Source organism: Microcaecilia unicolor, chromosome 1 (assembly GCF_901765095.1).
Source record: "Microcaecilia unicolor chromosome 1, aMicUni1.1, whole genome shotgun sequence".
Taxonomy (NCBI): Eukaryota; Metazoa; Chordata; class Amphibia; order Gymnophiona; family Siphonopidae; genus Microcaecilia; species Microcaecilia unicolor.
The window spans coordinates 625,898,579-625,919,942 of record NC_044031.1 but is presented as its reverse complement, the minus strand read 5'-3'; the positions used below and the strand labels follow the sequence as shown (position 1 = coordinate 625,919,942).

General features: G+C 48.9%; 1 protein-coding gene across 1 annotated transcript in view; it reads left to right on the top strand.

Moving 5' to 3' along the window:
• The window catches only part of LOC115460380 (mitogen-activated protein kinase 15-like), a 175,080-nt gene that overhangs the window by 24,197 nt on the left and 129,519 nt on the right, over positions 1–21,364 (top strand). The window contains exons 3-4 of the mRNA XM_030190164.1: positions 5,075–5,173; positions 21,206–21,235. Of these exons, the coding sequence (XP_030046024.1) occupies positions 5,075–5,173; positions 21,206–21,235 (129 nt within the window). The remainder of the gene's footprint in view (positions 1–5,074; positions 5,174–21,205; positions 21,236–21,364) is intronic.

The window sequence follows — 21,364 nt, the reverse complement described above, 5'->3', positions numbered from 1 at the left end:
GCCCAGATTTAATTCATTCTTACTATCCATTCTTTAATTTCCTTCATCTACTTATGGCTTTTCATCTTTTTCTCACCCTTGTTCTCCCCATGCCCCTTCCTCTTATTCTCCAATCTTTCACTACTCCCCCTTTCCATGCAGCAGCTCTCCTCTTTCTCTCCCCATCCTTCCAATAGTCTCCCCTCTTTCTGCATCCTTCCATCGGGTCACCTCTTTCTCCCTACCCTTCCATCCAGCGTCTTCCCTCTTTCTCTCCCCATCCTTCTACCCATCTACCCTCTCTCCTGATCCTTCCATCTAATGTCTCTCTCCCTCCTTCTAACCAGTGTCTATCTCTCTACCCTTTTCTGTTCAGTGTCCCTTCTCTCTCCACATCCTTCCAGTCTCTCCCCTTTCTCTCTGCATCCTTCCATCCAGTGTCTCTCTCCCCATCCATCCGTTTTCCCTCTTTCTCTGCCATCCTTCCATCTGTTTTCCCTCTTTCTCTGCCATCCTTCCATCTTCTTCCATCTCTATACCTCTATCTTCCTCCATGTTTAGTATCTCCTTTTCTGTGTCCCTATATTACTCTGTCCATCTTCTTCCCTCTCTTTGTCCCCAGTGCCAATATATCTCTACCCTCTCTGACCGTACCCCATCCAGCTTCTCTCCCTCTCACTCCCTCTTCTTTCCAGCATCTGGTTTGGTTGCTTGATTTCCTGCCTCCCTCCCTCAAGCTGTAGGTTTAATATTCCCTTTTCCTTCATCTCCTTGGTCTGGTATCTGTTTCCCTTCCCTCCCTCCTTGTGCTGTACCAGCAGTTCTCTCCCTTCCATCCAGATCCCCTCCTCCTCTTCCTCCCACATCTAACAGCTCTCTCCCTTCCACCCAGATCCCCTCCTTCTCTTCCTTCAGCAGCTGTCTCCCTTCCATCGTCCCCTCCTTCTCTTCCTCCCATGTCCAGCAGCTCTCTCCCTTCCCTCCAGTCCCTTCCTCCTCTTCCTCCCTTGTCCAGCAGCTCTCCAACCCCTTCCTCCTCGCCCTCCCATGTCTAGCAGCTCTCTCCCTTCCATCCAGTCCCCTCCTCCTCTTCCTCCCATGTCCAGGAGCTCTCCCCCTTTCCTCCAGTCCCTTCTTCCTCTTCCTAACTTGTCCAGCATCTCTCCAGCCCCTTCCTCCTCTCCCTCCCATGTCCAGCAGCTCTCTCCCTTCCATTCCGTCCCCTCCTCCTCTTCCTCCCATGTCCAGCAGCTCTCTCCCTTCCCTCCCTCTTCCAGAAGCTTTCCAGCCCCTTCCTCCCATGTCCAGCAGCTCCCCTCCTCCTTTTCCTCCCACCTCCAGCAGCTCTCTTCCTTCCCAGTTCCCTCTAATCCCCTTCCTCCTACAAGTCTGACTCTGTCTCTGGCAAAAGTATCCCTTCCCTTCCCTTCCCTCCCCAACCAACCAACCACAAATCCAGCACTTACTCTTCCAGGCCCGCCATCCAAATCCTTCATCGCTGTCGCTGCCTTTTCTCCCGCGGCTTCCGGGAGGCAGCGATCAGCGTTACCTTTTGTTTATTTTGCTTGCGGGGTTTCCGGTTCCTGGGCCGCCGCGGACGTCGACCCATGTGAGAACAATCAGCCTGCTGTCCTCTGAGAATACCTGCTACGGGTAAGTATCTTCGCTTTTCATGTAGTATAATTTATCATTCTGGTAGAATGGTGTCAGACAAACAGTAAGATTGACTGAGATAATATCTACTTGCTTTTGATTATTGTGCTAATACATTTGTTATTCTGGAGTAATTTTATTGCTTTCTACAATGTAGTAATGATAGGATTCACAGTGTCTCAGTGACTTTTTGATATTACACCCCTCAAAAGTAGCTTGAACAGTTTACTCTGGCTTCAGTCACCAATTTCCGTTATATTTCCAGCTCTTATATCCCGCTTAATTCCAACTGGAATCAAAGCAGGTTACGCTAAGATTCAAATATCAATAGTATATCTACATATTCAGAAATATTTATTGAACAATAAAGTTTTCAAAGATTTTCTAAATTGAAAATGTGAATCAATGCTCCGAATTTGAACAGGAATACTGTTCCACACTTTAACAGTAATGTAACTGAAAGATCTATCATGAAAACGCTTAAAGCAAATCCGACTAACTGGTGGAAAACCCACATTTAGTAAATAATTGGATCAGGTTGATGAACGGATAAGTTAACAGAGAGATACCATCTAAAGGGCAATACCCATAGAAAAGTCTTACATATAAGGCAAGCCACCTTAAAATCAACTCTAGCCCTTACAGGCAACCAAAACCCTCAGCAGTTTGCTTTCTAATGCTGCAATCCTTATGGTGAGTTTGTTAGAATTACGTACTCCAAACTACAGCTGTATCAGCATCTTTTACTGTTTGGTCGAATTTGAAAAATGTTATGCTAAAGCTCAATGCCTAAATTTAATAAAAGAAGCAACGTGCAGTCGGAGATCTTGTAATAACAGTGGTTAGTGTATCAGGGTTTTTAGACAAGTTCCTGGAGGAAAAGTCCATAGTCTGCTTGCCCTGGGATATGTAGCATGGAATGTTGTTAGGATTTGGGTTTCTGCCAGATACTTGTTACCTGGCTTGGCTACTGTTAGAAACGGGGTACTGGACTAGATGGACCATTGGTCTGACCCAGTATGGCTACTATTATGTTCTTTTGGGATTTAGCAAAGTAGTGCCCCAAATTATTCATATTTTAATTTAATTTAAATTTACCTGTCAGCGCCTGCCCTGAAATTGTGCTTCTCTTCTCCCCAGGCTTCGCCCCGCTCGTTTCTTCGCTCGTCGCGCTGCTATTCAAACAGGCAGCTCCGCTCCTCTCTGCCTCGTCTATCCGGCCCTACTAAACAGGAAGTGCATCAGAGGGCCGGATAGACGTGGCAGAGAGGAGCGGAGCTGCCTGTTTGAATAGCAGCGCAACGAGCGAAGAAACGAGCGGGGCGAAGCCTGGGGAGAAGAGAAGCACAATTTCAGGGCAGGCACTGACAGGTAACGCTGATCGCTGCCTCCCGGAAGCCGCGGGAGAAAAGGCAGCGACAGCGATGAAGGATTTGGATGGGTGGGCCTGGAGGGAAAGTGGGTGGGCCTGGGCCCGTCCAGGCCCACCCGTGGCTACGCCCCTGGTTCAGAAAGGGAGAGATGAATTTTGGTTATTTTATAGAGCAAGAAATAGGTTATAGCAGTTTGCTGGATATGTGCAGAGAAACAGAGAGCAAAAGGGCTGTCCTAAATTAAACTGCTTATCTTGTGTATTGATAGTGGCTGAATATCATTGGGTATTGGTATAGAGGTGGGGATTGTGTGTTACTGATATTCAGTGCCTCCATTTCTGTGGATGGGGGGCTAGATATAAGTGAGCTATTAAAAAAAACAAACAAACAAAAAAAACTACTGACTGCAGGGTTTAAATATTGATCTGTTTTTATGTTTAGTGTCCTTCCACACCATGTTTTCAGTATGTTATTTAGGTCTTCAGGATTTTCATACAGTTCTATAATTCTTGGCTTTAAGTAGTCTGGATTATTGCAGTGCACTTGTTTGGGGGTTACCTGGTACTGTTGCACATACATTGCAGTTCAGAACACTTCTGTGTGTTTACTTGTAGAGTATATTTTGAACATATTCACTGGTTTTATCAAATTTGCATTGGTTGCCTGTAGTTCAAAAATCTATGTTTAAACTTTTAATTTTTAAAACTTTGGCTAGTGATGGTCCTACATGTTTACAGGATTTGTTAATTCTATATGCACCAAGTTGGTCTTTACAATTGTAGAGGTTAAATTTTTGCAGATTGGTTCCTTCCTTTAATAAATATTTCATTAGCACATATTAGAAAAGTCAACTTTTTCAGTACTGGGTCTCATGCTTTGGAACTCATTGCCATGTAATTTGAGGATGGAAAAAGACTGTTCATTTTCACAAGTACTAGAAGACCTGGCTGTTGTGAGTACCTATAAATGTACTCACTCTGCTGCTCCCCAGTATCTCTCCACACTCGTCCTTCCCTACACCCCTTCCCGTGCACTCCGTTCCTTGGATAAATCCTTCTTATCTGTTCCCTTCTCCGCTGCTGCCAACTCCAGACTTCGCTCCTTCTGTCTTGCTGCGCCCTATGCCTGGAATAGACTTCCTGAGCCCCTACGTCTTGCCCCATCCTTGACCATCTTTAAATCTAGATTGAAAGCCCACCTCTTTAACATTGCTTTTGACTCGTAACCACTTGTATCCACTCGCCTCCACCTACCCTCCTCTCCTCCTTCCTCTACACATTAATTGATTTGTTTGCTTTATTTTTTGTCTACTAGATTGTAAGCTCTTTGAGTAGGGACTGTCTTCTATGTTTGTGCAGCGCTGTGTACGCTTTGTAGCGCTATAGAAATGCTAAATAGTAGTAATAGTAGTAGTAATAGCTGTTGGAACAATCTGCTGATAAGTTTTTATATATTTTTATTTTTTATGTTTCTAATTATGTGTGTATATTTTGATTTTGTAGATGTTATGGTGTAATCCATTGTAGTCTTTCTAAGATTCATCAGAATATAAGTTTAAAATAAATAAAAATTCATGTCATGAGTGAAGAGGGATTCTGCCAAGAATTAATTTTGATCCACTTAAATGCATGGATATGTGGTATTTGTTCTATGTGAAACTTCTTGGTTCTAGAGAACTATTCTCAGTGTCTTTAAGCATTCTTTCCTAAATTTGAACAGCTAAGCTAAAGGCCTTTATGATGTATAAGAAATTTGGATGGCTTTTCTCAGTACTTCCTACTTTTTTGTTCTGAAGCTTCTACATTTTATTGTAACTTGCATTAAGCTTGGATTGGGAAAGGTGAGTAATTAGATCTAAATTTGTCTGGTGCTTTATTGTCCACTGTCTTTGTTTTATTAAATCACTTTGGAACTGTTCATCAGCTTTTCTTTTGGTTATCTGAAATAATTTTGCATTGTCGGCAAGCACTGTTGCCTCGCTGTTTACTTTCTTTTTCCAGGTTGTATGTGTAACATGACTATTTTCTTCTCATACGTAGGTTTAATTTATGAATACATTATTTTCTCAGGCCTATGGCATTGTTTGGAAGGCAATTGATCGTCGAACTGGAGAAATTGTTGCTGTGAAGAAAATCTTTGATGCTTTTCGCAACAGGACAGATGCACAGGTGAGGAGATTGAACAGAAGTCTGTACTTTCCAAGATGTGTGGGGTGTTAGAAAGCCAGCACTTTATTGTACTTTCATTACCCTACTTTGTCAACATTAGGAACAAGACAGATGCAGAGACTGGGGGAGAGAAGGGTCAGTATAAATGAGCCGGTTGATATTGTGTATGTGGATTTTCAAAAGGCATTTGAAAAAGTACATCATGAAAGGCTCCAGAGAAATTAGAAAGTCATTGGATAGGAGGCAATGTCCTGTTCTGAATTAAAAACTGATTAAAAGATAGAAAACCGAGAGTAGAGTTAAATGGTCAGTATTCTCAATGGAGAAGGGTAAATAGTGGGGTTCCCCAATGGTCTGTGCTGGGGCTACTGCTAAAAAGCACTAAATCTGTTAAAATATAAATGATCTAGAGATGGGAATAACTAGTGAGGTAATTAAATTTGCCGATGAGACAAAGTTATTCAAAGTTGTTAAATTTCAAGAGGATTATGAAAAATTGCAAGAGGAGCTTCCATATCATCAAGCTGATCAATCCATAGACTGGTGGGTTGTGTCCATCTACCAGCAGGTGGAGATAGAGAGCAAACTTTTGCCTCCCTATATGTGGTCATGTGCTGCCGGAAACTCCTCAGTATGTTCTCTATCTCAGCAGGTGGTGGTCACACACAGCAGCAGCTCTGGCTAGGCCTCCAAGCCTAATCCTTAGGTTTTGTTGAGGCCTGGGGTTGAGGGCTCTTTTGAGCAAGTGCAAACCTGGTGGTGCCAGGTCCCTCCTTTTCTCCCCCCCTCCCGCTGGCTCCGTTAAAAAAAAAAAAAAAAAAATTTTTAAACGTCCTTAAAGGCGTTTATTTCGACGTTTATTTAAACGTTCATTGCAGCTACTCACTGGGACACAGTTCGTTACAGCTCGGAGCGGCAAGCAGGTAATTTTACCTTTTTATAGCGGGCAGGGGGTTCCCCGATTCTTCTCCTCGTGGCATATGACGTCGGAGGGCGAGGGCGCAAAGGGTCGCTCCCCGGATCGCTTGAGCGCTTCTAGAGGGGATGCGGGGGTCTTACAGCCTGATTCGCCCTTGTTGGGTGACAGTTTCGTGACCGATGAATGTCCCGGTCCTTCCTCCGGCGTGGCGGTTCTTCCCGCCATAAACGCCCATCCCCCGCTCCTCGCCTCCGCCATCTTGGCCGGCCACGCGGCTCGGACGGCTTCTTCGTGGGCCGCCCTTGAGGTTGGAGACATTAATGCCATGAACGCCCTTAATTTGGGCGACGGCACAAAAGCGGCTAAAGTTAAGCGCCGTTCTTCCCGTACGGCTCCTTCGCGGAGTGTCACGCCGGACGCCATTTTGGATGCGCAGCATGTCTCTCCCCCGCTCTTGCGAGCGCCGGTTGAGGGTGCGTCTAGGGCTGTTGCCCAGGCTGCGGAAGTGCACAGTCTGGGGGGTTTCTCCCCCGAGTTTGTTTTGCTGCTGCATCAGGCTTTCCTCATGCAAAACGCTGCCCCTGCTCCCTCTTCTGGTAAAGAGGTTGAGGTTCCCAGAGGTAAACGCCCTCGGGTTGATTTCCAGGCCTTGGAGGACTTTGTCTCCTCCGATGTAGATGAGGGCAGCGTGTCTGAGGTCTCCCAACGGTCCTTTGCGGATTCCTGGGAGGAGACGGATCCCCGCTCGGATGGAGTGGATGACCCCTCTGCAGCGCGGCTTTTTAGCCCAGAGGATTTGCCCAACCTGTTGATACAGGCCATGGACACTTTGAAGATTTCCTCTCCGGAGGACGTCTCTCCCTCAGCCCCTGTTGGCTCTGCCATTATGCTGGGGACGAAGCGCCCGCCTAGAACCTTCCACGTGCATGATGCCATGCACACCTTAATTTCGGCTCAATGGGATGTCCCGGAAGCGAGCCTTAAAGTGGCTAGGGCTATGTCCCGCCTCTATCCTTTGGCTGTGAGTGAACGTGAGGCCTTTCTGTGGCCTACCGTGGATTCTTTAATCACTGCGGTGACTAAGAAAACGGCGTTGCCGGTGGAAGGTGGCACGGCCCTAAAGGACGCCCAAGACAGAAGATTGGAGGCGGCCTTAAGGTCGTCCTTTGAGGCGACTGCTTTAAGATTGCAGGCCTCGGTTTGCAGTGCCTATGTGGACAGGGCGTGCCTGACTATGGTGCAGCGGGCTTCCCCCTCGGATCATTCCTTGAGGGCTGATTGGCCGGCCCTGGAATCGGGCTTAGCCTATTTGGCAGACTTGCTGTATGTTGTCTTGAGAGCCTCAGCTAAAGGCATGGCTCAGACAGTCTCTGCGCGGCGGTGGCTTTGGCTGAAACATTGGTCTGCTGACCACGCCTCTAAATCCCGCCTGGCTAGATTGCCTTTTAAAGGCAAGCTGCTCTTTGGGGTCGAGCTGGACAAAATCGTGACCGATCTCGGCACGTCTAAGGGCAAGAAGTTACCAGAGGTCAGGGCTCGGGCTAGTACCCGTCCCGGTCCCTCCAGAGGACGGTTTCAGGAAGCCTGTCGGTACCGCCCGGGCAGGCCGGGCTCCTCTGCCCCCTCTTCCTTCAAGAGGAATTTCTCCCCCAAGCAGCATTCCTTTCGCAAAGACCGCCGTCCCGGAGGTGCTCCCTCCGGTCCTCCCCCAGGGTCTCGTACCCAGTGACGGGGCCTTGGTCCACGCCCCAGTGCAGATTAGAGGACGGCTGTCCTCATTTCTGGGTGAGCGGACCACAGTAACTTCACACGCTTGGGTGCTGGAAGTCATCAGAGACGGCTACAAGCTAGAGTTCTGCCGACCCTTAAGAGACGGGTTTGTACTCTCTCCCTGCAAGTCTCCGGTCAAAGCTGTGGCAGTGCAGCAGACCTTGGACAACCTGATCCGCCTGGGTGCGGTCGTTCCGGTGCCAAAAAATCAGATTGGCAAGGGACGTTACTCCATTTACTTTGTGGTACCAAAGAAAGGAGGTTCTGTCCGGCCTATCCTCGACCTCAAAGGGGTCAATCGGGCCTTGAAAGTGCGGCACTTTCGCATGGAGACTCTCCGCTCTGTTATAGCGGCAGTGAAGGCAGGAGAGTTCTTGGCTTCCTTGGACATCAAGGAAGCGTACCTGCATATTCCCATCTGGCCTCCTCTCCAACGCTTTCTGCGTTTTACAGTCCTGAGACGACACTTCCAGTTCAGAGCCCTCCCTTTCGGGTTGGCTACTGCTCCGCGGACCTTTTCCAAAGTAATGGGGGTCATAGCGGCCTTCCTGCTAAAGGAAGGAGTACAAGTCCATCCTTATCTGGACGACTGGTTGATCCGAGCCCCCTCTTATGCAGAGTGCGGCAAAGCTATGGACCGGGTAGTTGCTCTTTTGAGCTCCCTGGGATGGATCATCAACTGGAAGAAGAGCCAGCTGCGCCCGACTCAGTCCCTGGAGTATCTGGGAGTTCGATTCGACACCCAAGTGGGCAGAGTGTTCCTGCCAGACAATCGGATTGTCAAGCTTCAGGCTCAGGTGGACTAGTTCCTAGTAGCCTCTCCTATTCGGGCTTGGGACTACGTGCAGCTGTTGGGCTCTATGACGGCCACGATGGAAGTAGTGCCCTGGGCCAGGGCTCATATGAGACTACTACAGCTATCTCTGCTGCTGCGCTGGACTCCGATGTCGGAGGATTATGCTGTGCGCCTTCCCTTGGACCCAGCAGTGCGCAAGGCGCTGAGCTGGTGGACGCAGACAGACAAGTTGTCTGCAGGAATGCCTCTGGTGACCCCGGAGTGGATTGTCGTCACGACAGACGCCTCTTTGATGGGCTGGGGAGCCCAATGCTTGGGAAGGACAGCGCAGGGGCTCTGGTCTCCTGCAGAGGCAAGTGGTCTATCAACCTCCTGGAACTCAGAGCCATTCGGTTGGTGTTATTGGAGTTCATCCCGGTACTGGTGTTGAAGCCTGTACGGGTCCTGTCGGACAATGCCACGGCTGTGGCCTATATCAACCGCCAGGGAGGTATCAAGAGCGCCCCTCTAGCCAAGGAGGCTATGAATCTATGCCAGTGGGCGGAAGCGAACCTGGAGCAGCTTTCAGCGGCCCACATTGCCGGAGTCATGAATGTCAAGGCGGACTTTCTCAGTCGCCATACTTTGGAGCCCGGAGAGCGGCAGCTATCTGCTCAGGCGTTCTTGGACATCACGAAGCGCTGGGGCCAGCCGAGCCTAGATCTGATGGCGTCATCGGCCAATTGCCAAGTGCCGCGCTTGTTCAGCAGAGGACGGGACCCTCGATCCCTGGGAGTAGATGCTCTTCTCCAACAGTGGCCGACACAAGAGTTTCTCTATGTGTTCCCGCCCTGGCCCATGTTGGGCAGGGTGCTAGTCCGGGTGGCAAAGCATCCCGGCAGGGTAATCCTGGTGGTCCGGATTGGACCAGATGTCCCTGGTATGCGGACTTGATCAGGCTCTCAGTCGGCGATCCTCTGCGGCTGCCAGTGGAGCAGGGCCTGTTACATCAGGGTCCCGTGGTGATGGAGGATCCCTCCACCTTTGGTCTTACGGCCTGGCTATTGAGCGGCAGCGTCTGAGAAAGAAGGGCTTCTCAGACAAGGTCATCGCCACTATGCTGAGAGCGAGGAAGCGCTCTACTTCTACTGCTTACGCCAGGGTTTGGCGTATCTTTGCAGCGTGGTGTGAAGCAGGTTCACTTTCTCCCTTCACTGCTCCAATTTCTTCAGTGTTGGCGTTCCTGCAAGAAGGTCTGGACAAAGGCCTGTCGCTCAGTTCTCTGAACGTTCAGGTAGCGGCTCTGGCTTGCTTCAGGGGCCGCCTGAAGGGTGCTTCCCTGGCTTCGCAGCCAGATGTGGTGAGCTTTCTCAAGGGAGTTAATCACCTGCGCTCTCCTCTGCGCTCAGTGGTGCCTGCGTGGAATCTCAACCTGGTGCTAAGAGCATTGCAGAAGCCGCCTTTTGAACCCTTGTCGAGGGCATCTCTGAAAGACCTGACGTTGAAAGCAGTCTTTTTGGTGGCTATCACTTCAGCCAGAAGAGTTTCCGAGCTCCAGGCGCTCTCATGTCGAGAGCCTTTTCTGCAGTTCACTGAGGCAGGAGTGACTATTCGCACAGTGCCTTCCTTCCTGCCCAAGATTGTTTCTCGCTTCCATGTGAATCAGCAGCTCTGTCTCCCTTCCTTTCGTAGGGAGGACTACCCAGAGGAGTACTCCGCTCTTAAATATCTGGATGTGAGACGAGTCATCATCAGATACTTGGAAGTGACCAATGATTTCCGGAAATCGGATCATCTGTTTGTCCTGTTTGCAGGTCCTCGTAAGGGTCTGCAGGCTGCTAAGCCTACAGTGGCAAGATGGGTTAAGGAAGCCATTGCAGCGGCTTATGTGGCCGCGGGGAAGGTGCCGCCTATCCAGCTGAAGGCTCACTCCACGAGAGCTCAGGCGGCCTCGATGGCAGAGGCCGGATCCGTCTCCTTGGAAGAGATATGCAAGGCGGCAACTTGGGCTTCGGCTCATACATTCTCCAAGCATTACCGTTTGACTGTGGCTGCACGGGCGGAGGCCCGGTTTGGAGCTTCAGTGTTGAGGTCAGGGATTTCTATGTCCCGCCCTGGGTGAGTACTGCTTCGGTACATCCCACCAGTCTATGGATTGATCAGCTTGATGATATGGAAGGTAAAATTATGTATAATCATACCTGATAATTTTCTTTCCATTAATCATAGCTGATCAATCCATAGCCCCTCCCAGATATCTGTACTGTTTATATTCTGTTGAATTTTAGGTTCAAGTTTAGCCTTCAGTTACTTCAGGAGGACTTCGTGTTCAAGTTCTTCTTTCACTTGGATTCATCAAGAGTTGAGACGAGTTTGTGTTACAGTGAGCTGCTGCATTCCTCTCCCCTCCGTTTTACGGGGCTGGATTGAGATTTAAATTCTGCCGGCACTCCCTCCCGCTTCGTGCGGCTGTAGGGCAGCTTTGTACCCCTCCCGCTTCGGCGGTGTTAGGGTCAGTCAGCTCCTCCCGCGGTTGCGGTTGCAGGATAAGCCAGATCCCCCCGCATCGGCGGGTGTGGTGTCCCTCCCCCGCTCCGCGGGGATGAGCTGGACGGATTCCCCTCCCCCACTTGTGTGGGGATGAGCTGGGTTAATTCCCCTCCCCCGTTTCGGCGGTGGTGAGCTGGGCAGAGTGTCCCTTCGTGGGTGTAATTCTCTTAAGTGCTGAGTCCTGCGGATGGAGCTTTGATATCGACATACTGAGGAGTTTCCGGCAGCACATGACCACATATAGGGAGGCAAAAGTTTGCTCTCTATCTCCACCTGCTGGTAGATGGACACAACCCACCAGTCTATGGATTGATCAGCTATGATTAATGGAAAGAAAATTATCAGGTATGATTATACATAATTTTACCTTACGAAACTGGGAGACTGGCCATCCAAATGGAAGATGACATTTAATGTGAGCAAGTGCAAAGTGATGCATGTGGGAAAGAGGAACCCAAACTATAGCTATGTGATGCAAGGTTCCATATCAGGAGTCACTGTCCAGGAAAAGGATCTAGGTGTTATCGTTGATAATACTTTGAAACCTGCTGCTCAATGTTCAGTGGCAGCTAAGAGAGCAAATAGAATGTTAGGTATTATTAGGAAAGGAATGGAAAGCAGAACTGAGAATGTTATAATGCCTTTTATCACTCCATGGTGCGACCGTACCTCAGATACTGTGTGCACTTCTGGTCACCGCATCTCAAATGATATAGTGGAATTAGAAAAGGCACTGAGAAGGGCGATGAAAATGATAAAGGGGATGGGACAACTTCCCTATGAGGAAAGTCTAAGGTGGCTAGGACTCTTCAGCTTGGAAAAGAGATGGCTGGGGGGAGATATGATAGAGGTCTATAAAATAATGAGTGGAATGGAATGTGTGGATGTGAATTGTTTGTTTACTCTTTCCAAAAATATTAGGACTAGGGGGGGCACGCAGAGAAGCTTTTAAGTAGTAAATTTAAAACAAGCTGGGGAAAATATTTCTTCACTCAACGTGTAAGTAAACTCTGGAATTCGTTGCCAGATAATGTGATAAAAGCATTTAGCTTAGCAGGGTTTTAAAAAGGTTTGGCTTACTTCCTAAAAGAAAAGTCCATAAGCCATAATTAAGATGGACTTGGAAAAAAAAATCCACTGCTTATTTCTAGGATATGCAGCATAAAATGTACTATTTTGGGATCTTGCCAGGTACTTGTAACCTGGATTGGCCACTGTTGGAAATAGGATACTGGACTTGATGGACATTCAGTCTGTCCCAGTATGGCAACACTTATGTTCTTATGTAAACCAGTCCTCAGGACACACTTAACCAGTCAGGTTTTCAGGATATCCACAATGAATTTGCATGAGAAACCTATCTCCACTGTATGAAAATCTATCTCATGCATATTCATTGTGCTATCCTGAAAACCTGACTGGCTAGGAGGGGCATAATTGAACACGAACGCCTATCTCCATGGGCGTCTATGTCTGAAAACGGGTACGTGAAGAGGCGGGACAGACCGTATTTTCAAAAAAATGGACGTTTCCTTGTCATCAAGCAGATGAAGCCATTACGTATGGGTTGTGTCCATCAACCAGCAGGGGGAGATAGAGAGCACTCAACTTTTCACAGTGCCTCATGGCCAGCCAGCTCCACTGCCTCTTCGGTATTCTCTATCTCCCCAAGCAGGGTGGCTGCAGCTTCTTCGAGCTCCATCAAAAATCTGCCTGGGGGTGGCTCCTGGCTTGCCAGTTGTTAGCCGGGGTGTTAGAGGCTATAGCAGCTTCACTTTGAAGGCACATAGGTTAGCCCTTTCCCTTCCTTACCCATGCCCCCGTGGATGTGGACATATTAGTTTGCTTTTCCCTATCCTTTCCCACTCAGTGGATGCAGGCACATTGGTTCGCCTTTCCCTGCCTTTCCCACTCATCTGAGCCTCCAGAGTTCTTATTACCTGTGCTTTCCTCACAGCGTTTTAAAAAAAACAAAAAAAAACTGGAACAGAGGTTTTCCTTTGATTCTTCTATGGGACTGGAGCTGTGATACTCGGTCCGGTAAGGTAAGAGTGTTTTCTAACTCCTCTAGGGTGGGCCCGCAATCAGGGCGTTTTTGGCGCGAAACCGCCATTTTGAATTTTCCCGACGTTTTCGGCGATGGCTGTAGAGAATGTAAAGCGCTGTTCCCGGTGTGGCAAGCGCAAATCAGCAGCGGGGCTCTGTAAATCGTGCTGTACAGGTGTAAGACCCGGCCCGAGCATGGCGAGCGAAGATTCTTCCCGCTCAGAGCTGGCAGCGGACGCCATTTTGAATTCTCCGCATGGCGCAGCCTCCGTAGAGACGGAGAGCCCTGAGCCCGGGGGGTGGGGGGGGGGGGTGGGACACCTCGAATTGAGGCTATTCAGGGAGCGGCTAGCTCCGGACGGGATCTGGGTGCCCAGGGCGAGTTTTTCTCCCCTGATTTTGTGTTATTATTGCATAAAGCATACATGCTGAAAAGAGCTCTCCCTCAAGGGTCGTCTGAGGCCCCTTCTATTGTCCCCCCCCCCCCCCCCCCCCCCCCCCGGTGGATTCTGGCCTGGGACTGCCCGCTGAGGCTATTTTCCCTGATAATTGGCATAAAGAAAAGCGTAGCGGGGCTAATTCCCCTTCAGATTGTGGTGCACCTCCCCTCCCCCCCCCCTCCCCCATGGTCGGGCTGTGAGGATTCAGAGAGTTCTGGCAGGCCTTCGGGGTCTGAGGAGCCAGAGTCAGGTGCAGAATTACCACAGGATCTGGATGATCCCTCCGCGGTGAGGATTTTACACCGTGCTGAGCTGCCAGCGCTTATTTCAGATGCCCTACAGGTCCTTTCTATTGAAGAGCCTGACAGTGGCACGGCCTCCTCTGTGAATCCTAGGATGGCTAGTACCAAGAAGCCTGCTCGAGCCTTTCCTTTGCATGACTCCATCCAAGAGCTTATTTCCGCTCAGTGGGCTGACCCCGAGGGACATTTGAAAGTTTCCAGGTCTATGGGGCAATTATACCCTCTGCATGAGGAGCATTTGGCTCGCTTTGCAATGCCTAAAGTAGATGCCCTAGTCACTGCGGTGACAAAGAGACCTACCCTCCCTGTGGAAGGAGGAGTTGCCCTGAAGGATATACAAGACCGTAGGCTGGAAGCAGCACTTAAACGGTCCTTTGAAATTGCAGGTCTTACTGTTCGGGCGTCTGCATGCAGTTATGCTGCTAGAGCCTGCCTGGCATGCTTGCAACAGGCAGTGGAACAGCCCGGAGATGGAGTTGAGCCCTTCTCGGATGTGGCTCCGCGGCTGGATTCGGCCTTGTCTTTTTTGGCTGGTGCCTTTTATGATATTGTCAGAGCTTCGGCTAAACAAATGGCAGTAACAGTGGCGGCTCGCCGTCTTATTTGGCTACGACATTGGGCAGCGGACATGGCCTCTAAGCAAAGGTTGGTGAAGTTGCCCTTTCAAGGCCTTCTCCTATTTGGTGAGGAGTTGGAAAAAAAACAATTGTTAAAGGCCTGGAGCGCTTGCCTGAAGATAGGCCGAGGCCTTCCTCCAAGGGCCAGGCGGTCCACTCCTCTTATAGACCTCGCTTCTGTGAAGCTAGAAGGTACCGCCCGGGGCGTTCTGCTGGGTTCACTTCTCGTGCCCGTTTTTCAGCAGAGGAACTCCTTTTGCTCGGACAAGTGTTCCGCAGCCACCGGCTCTAGGCCTGGAGTTCAGGGGCGACCTTCTCAATGATGGTGCGCCGGCCCCCTCCTCGCTTCCTGTCATCGGAGGACGTCTTTCCCTCTTTGCCGAGGAGTGGGCCAATATTTCCTCAGATCAGTGGGTTCTGGACCTGATCAGAGATGGCTACAGAATAGAATTCAACGCCCCAGTAAGAGACATGTTTGTGGAGTCCTGATGCGGTTCTGCCGCCAAACAGGCGGCGGTAGAGGAGACTTTGCAAGGTTTGATTCAGTTAGGGGCCGTGTCCCCGGTACCTCCCGCCGAACACGGCTACGGCCGATACTCCATCTACTTTGTGGTGCCGCGAAAAGGTGGGTCTTTTCGCCCTATTCTGGACTTAAAAGAATTAAACAAGTCCCTGAGAGTGCGGCATTTCCACATGGAAACCCTGCGCTCAGTCATTGCTGCGATACAGCCAGGAGAGTTTCTCACGTCTCTAGACCTGAAAGAAGCTTACTTGCACGTACCAATTTGGCCCCCGCACCAGAAGTTTCTGAGGTTTGCGGTGTTGGGAAAACATTTCCAGTTCCAGGCCTTGCCTTTTGGCCTCGCCACAGCTTCCCGAACCTTTTCGAAGGTAATGGTGGTAGTAGCTGCTTTGCTCAGGCAAGAAGGTATCAGGGTTCACCCGTACCTAGATGACTGGCTCATCAGAGCAGACTCTGTAACAGAGAGCTATCAAGCTACAGCCAGAGTGGTCTCAGTACTTCAACCTCTAGGCTGGGTCGTCAATATGGCCAAAAGTCACCTGACCCCCTCGCAATCTCTAGAATATTTGGGGGCCAGGTTCGACACAGACTCGGGCTATGTATACCTAGCCGAGCTAAGGCGGTGCAAGCTTCAGAATCAGGTCCGTCTGCTCCTGAGGATGCCCCGCCCGCGAGCTTGGAACATTGTCCAGCTGCTGGGATCGATGACAGCCACATTGGAAGTGGTGCCCTGGGCGAGAGCGCACCTGAGACCTCTACAGTATTCCCTACTTCAAAGATGTTCTCCAGTTTCTCAGGATTATCAATGCAGACTTTCTTGGCTCCCTGCGGCCCAACTCAGCATGGAGCGGTGGCTCTCAGACAGCATGCTGCGGCGAGGAATGCTGCTGGCGCTCCCCGATTGATATCTAGTAGTGACAGATGCCAGCCTGAAGGGCTGGGGTGCACATTGCAAGGGGAAGCATGCCCAGGGTCTATGGACACCCAAGGAGTCGGAGTGGTCCATCAACCGCCTGGAGTTGAAAGCGGTGTTTCAGGCGCTTCTGGCCTTTCAAGTGACCCTGGAAGGATTGGCTGTCAGAGTGATGTCGGACAACAAGACAGCAGTGGCCTACATAAATCGACAAGGCGGCACTCAGTGCAGAGCACTGGCCGCGCAGGCCGAACACATTTTCCACTGGGCCGAGCTGCATCTTCAATTTATTATTATTATTATTATTATTTATTGCATTTGTACCCCGCATTTTCCCACCTATTTGCAGGCTCAATGTGGCTTACAGAGTATTGTTATGACATAGACATGAGAGGATATTAGATACGTTCGGTGGTAAGCTGAAGATATTAGAAGATACATTCTGTGATAAGCCGAAGATAGCGTAGGGGGTATTAGATAGGGTGGTGAAGGAGGTGTATTTATATGATTGGGTGGATTGTGTGGTGATTTGTGTCTTTAAGGGTTCTTTTTGTAGGCTCTATTGAAGAGATGTGTCTTCAAAGCTTTGCAGAAGTTGCTTAGATTGTCCATAGTTTTTAGGGTTGTGTCGGCAGCTCACATTGCAGGTCAGAGCAACGTGCAAGCTGATTATCTAAGCAGGCATTAGATCGATCCAGCAGAATGGGAACTAGTAGGCGAAGTATTCCTGCAGATATGTGCCAAATGGGGCAAGCCCATGATGGATCTTATGGCGAAAAGTTCAAATGCCAAAGTCCCGTATTTCTTCAGCAGACGGAGAGATCCTTGCTCGGCAGGGTTGGATGCCTTGACTCAGCCCTGGCCTCCAGGCCTACTATATGTGGTCTCTCCGTGGCCCTTGATAGGGCGCGTGCTCCTGCGGATTCGGCTGCACCCAGGAGAAGTGGTCCTCATCGCCCCGGACTGGCCCAGGAGGCCTTGGTATGTGGACCTCCGACAGATGCTAGTGGAGGCTCCCCTTCCTTTACCTCTGGTACCGAACCTGTTGTCACAGGGCCCGGTAGCCATGGAGGACGCCTGCCGCTTTGGTCTCATGGCATGGCGATTGAGAGGGCGCAATTGAGGGACAAAGGCTATTCAAACACAGTCATTTCCACTCTCCTGCAGGCCCGCAAGCGTTCCACGTCCGTGGCTTATGCCAGGATTTGGCGCCAGTTTGAGTCTTGCTGTGCTTCAAAAGCGATCATACCCATGCGGGCTCCTGTCTCGCCGATTCTGGACTTTTTGCAGGATGGTGTACAAATAGACTTGGCCTATAATTCCCTGCGGGTGCAAGTGGCAGCGTTGGCCTCCCTTCGTGGTAAGGTTGAAGGCGTGTCTTTAGCTGCTCATCCAAATGTGGCACGGTTTCTTAGTGGGGTGCTTCGGCTCCGGCCTTCCATGCGAGCACCCTGTCCAGCTTGGAACCTGGGGCTAGTTTTGAAGGCCATGCAGGCTTCTTCTTTTGAGCCGCTTCGGCGAGCATCGGAGAAAGATTTGACACTAAAGGCCGTTTTTCTCGTGGCCATCACTTCGGCGAGACGGGTGTCAGAGCTCCAGGCGCTGTCCTGTAGAGACCCATTTCTGCAATTCTCAGAGTCCGGGGTCACGGTTCGGACCGTGCCTTCCTTCATGCCTAAGGTGGTTTCAGCGTGTCACCTAAACCAGCCTATTTTCTTGCCCTGCTTTGATAAGGAGGAGTTTCCAGAATCTTTTGGGCAGTTGCACCTGTTGGATGTGCGCAGGACTCTGCTGCAGTATCTGCGAGTTACTATCTCTTTCAGGATCTATGATCATCTGTTTGTTTTGCTATCAGGTCCTCGCAGAGGGTCTCCAGCGTCTAAAGCCACTATTGCCCGCTGGTTCAAAGAAACTATCTTTTCAGCTTATCTGCTTGCCGGCCGGTCTCCGCCTGTAGCCTTTAAGGCACATTCTACCAGAGCGATTTCTTCCTCTTGGGCTGAAACTGGAGCACTCTCTCATCAAGAGATATGCAGTGCAGCAACATGGGCTTCTAAGCTCTCTTTTGCCAGACATTACAGGCTGGATGTGGCTGCTAGGAGAGATGTGCGTTTTGGAGCACAAGTGCTAGCGCGTGGTGTGACCTGTTCCCACCCTATATAGGGATTGCTTTGTTACATCCCATACGTAATGGCTTCATCTGCTTGATGACAAGGAAGGGAAAATTAGGTTCTTACCTTGGTAATTTTCTTTCCTTTAGCCATAGCAGATGAAGCCATGAGCCATCCCTGTATGATTGTCTGTATGCTGTGAATCTGTTTCAGGTTCTGTTCTTGTTTACTGAAGTTCCTTCCTTGGGAGAAAGTTGGAAAACAGTCTTCAGGATTCATGTTCACTTATAGGAGGATGAGTTCATTCCCTCCAGTTCATGTTTTGGAGGATGAGTTTATTCCCTCTAGGAGGTTGCGTGTATCCCCTCCAGTTATACAATAAGGAGGACGAGTTTATTCCCTCCAGGAGGATGTGTTCATTCCCTCCTTTTGAGTTCATGCCCTTGTTAAGGGGCCATCGTTCGCTGTGAGGAAAGTTCATTTTATTCCCATTGTGGTTTGCCATACTGCTTTGGAAGCTTCAAATACTGAAGAGGCAGTGGAGCTGGCTGGCCATGAGGCACTGTGAAAAGTTGAGTGGCTCTCTATCTCCCCCTGCTGGTTGATGGACACAACCCATACGTAATGGTTTCATCTGCTATGACTAAAGGAAAGAAAATTACCAAGGTAAGAACCTAATTTTCCCTTTTCAGCTGGGCGTGTGTTTTTTTTAGCGATAATGGAAACTAAAAACGCCCAGCTCAAAAATGTCCTAATCCAAGCCATTTGGTCGTGGGAGGGGCCACGATTCGTAGTACACTTGCCCCCCTGACATGCCAGGACACCAACTGGGCACCCTAGAGGTCAGTTTCGGTGGACTTCAGACAACGCTCCCACATGCATAGCTCCCTTACCATGGGTGCTAAGCCCCCAACCCCCCTCCCCCAAAACCCACTACCCACAAATGTACAACACTACCATAGCTCTTAGGGGTGAAGGGGGCACCTACGTGTAGGTACAGTGGGTTTTGCAGACCTCCCATTTACCAGCACAAGTGTTACAGGTAGGGGGGGGGATGGGCCTGGGTCCGCCTGGCTGAAGTGCACTGCGGTACCCACTAAAAGTGCTCCAGGGACCTGCATACACGCAGGCCTCTAGGACTTGTTGCTGCTATATAACATTGGCACACCAGTTGACACCTGAAGACTAATCTCTCCGAAAACGTCCTTTATTGGAATAAGCACGCTTACTCACAGTTAACTGCAGATCAGAGGTTGTGCCCCACTGGCAACGACTCTCCCTGGTACTGAGATGAGCAGTAGGTCAGAGCTGGCAGAATGCTGTACAATGCCCTCTTTCAGCCACATTCAAGGTAAGAACTAAGTTCTGTAGCGTGGCTAACACGTGAAAGGGATCTAAAACTGGCTTACAAAATGGCCACTACCTCATGGACTACCGGAAACAAAACAGGGCATACTCTGACCCAGTAAGCAGGGGGAAAAGCACCATGGGAGTAGAGCCTACCAACTACCAACATCGTGAGCATTTGCCACAAGCTAGTGGAATCACGGAGCCCAATACCCTACACTCACCACAATGCATTGCTGATGTGACTCTGCAGTGCCATTAACAGAAAAGGTGTCACACTCACCTGAGAGCCACATCAGAACCAGGGAAAGGCTGTCACAGGATAGAACACATTCTGCTGTCATGGAGGTGGGTACAGCATTTGAGGCTGGCATAGAGACTGGAAAAAAAGTTTGTAAAGTGGGTTTTTTTGGTGGGAGGGGGTTAGTGACTACTGGGGGAGTCCGGGGAGGTCATCCCCGATTCCCTCCAGTGGTCATCTGGTCAGTTGGGGCACTTTTCTGGGACCTGTTCGTGAAAAAAAGGGTCCAAAAAAAGTGACCCAAAATCGCGGTAAAAACGCCTTTTTTTTCGATTATCAGCTAAAGACGCCCATCTCTCCTCGGCCGATAACCACGACCCAGTTCCGCCTTCACCACGCCTCCAACACGCCCCCGTCAACTTTACCCGTTTCCGCGACGGATTGCAGTTGGAAACGCCCAAAATCGGCTTTCGATTATACCGATTTGTGCGCCCACGGGAGAAAGACGCCCATCTCCCAATTTGGGTCGCAATATAGGCGTTTTTCTCTTTCGATTATAAGCTGGTAGGTGTGTCCCAAGGACTGGGTTGAGACTCCCTTAGTCATCACTTCTGGTCCTTGAGGGCTACCAACAGGCGAGCCTATTTGTAATGAATATGAATGACAGAGATTTGCTTAGGCTTGCAAATCTTGTTCATGCATATTCATTATGGATATTACAGTTGCAATGTACAGTATACTGCTGAATCCACCAGGTTCTTCGCAGTTTACAATAAGTAAAAAAAAAAAAAAAGACTATCTTGGTTAAAATAATACAAACCTAAATAACTGAAATCAAACTAATTAAAAAAAAAATTTGTTAAAAAGATGGTTTTCACATTTCTTTCTTAAATTGAGAGTAGAATGACTCTATAGTAAAACAAATATAAATATCACTCCAAAGCCTAGATGTTTGAACTGCTAAAAGTCTATCAAATCTCTTTACATCCTTAATAGATGGAAAAACAGAAAGTGAATTGTGACACTTTCTTCTGTCTCTAGTTTTAGAGATAAATCTACATGATCTATCAAATAGCTTCGACATTCATCATTCAGAATTTTGTGTAAAAACATGAGAATTTAAAGCTAATATTAAACATCTATGAACAGCTGATGAAATCACGAAAACCTGGCCTGTTGGTGGCCCTCGAGGACTGGAAGTGAAGACCAAGGGTATATAGAGTTTTTTGTACTTCCCATGGTTGTTATCTACAGCAAATTGAAACCTAATAAATACTACCATGAAACAGGATCAAAAATATACACATTTAACAGCACTGCAATTCAAATAAAAGAGATATAATACGATGTAAGCATAATAGTGATGGAATATCTAATAAGCAAACAATTAGAACATTCAAATAATGTTGTGTTCATACTGTATGTAGAATATTATCTGTTATGTTTGTTTTATTAAATATTTTCATTTTAATTTCCAGAGAACATTTCGTGAAATAATGTTTCTTCAGGTAAGCTGCACCATACCTATTCTCTTACTTAGTGTACCTTCTCTAGTATAAATGAAGCAGTGTAGTTTTATTTCTGTGCATTTAAATGGAGTAATAGAGATTAATAAATAACAACAACAAAACGAAAGG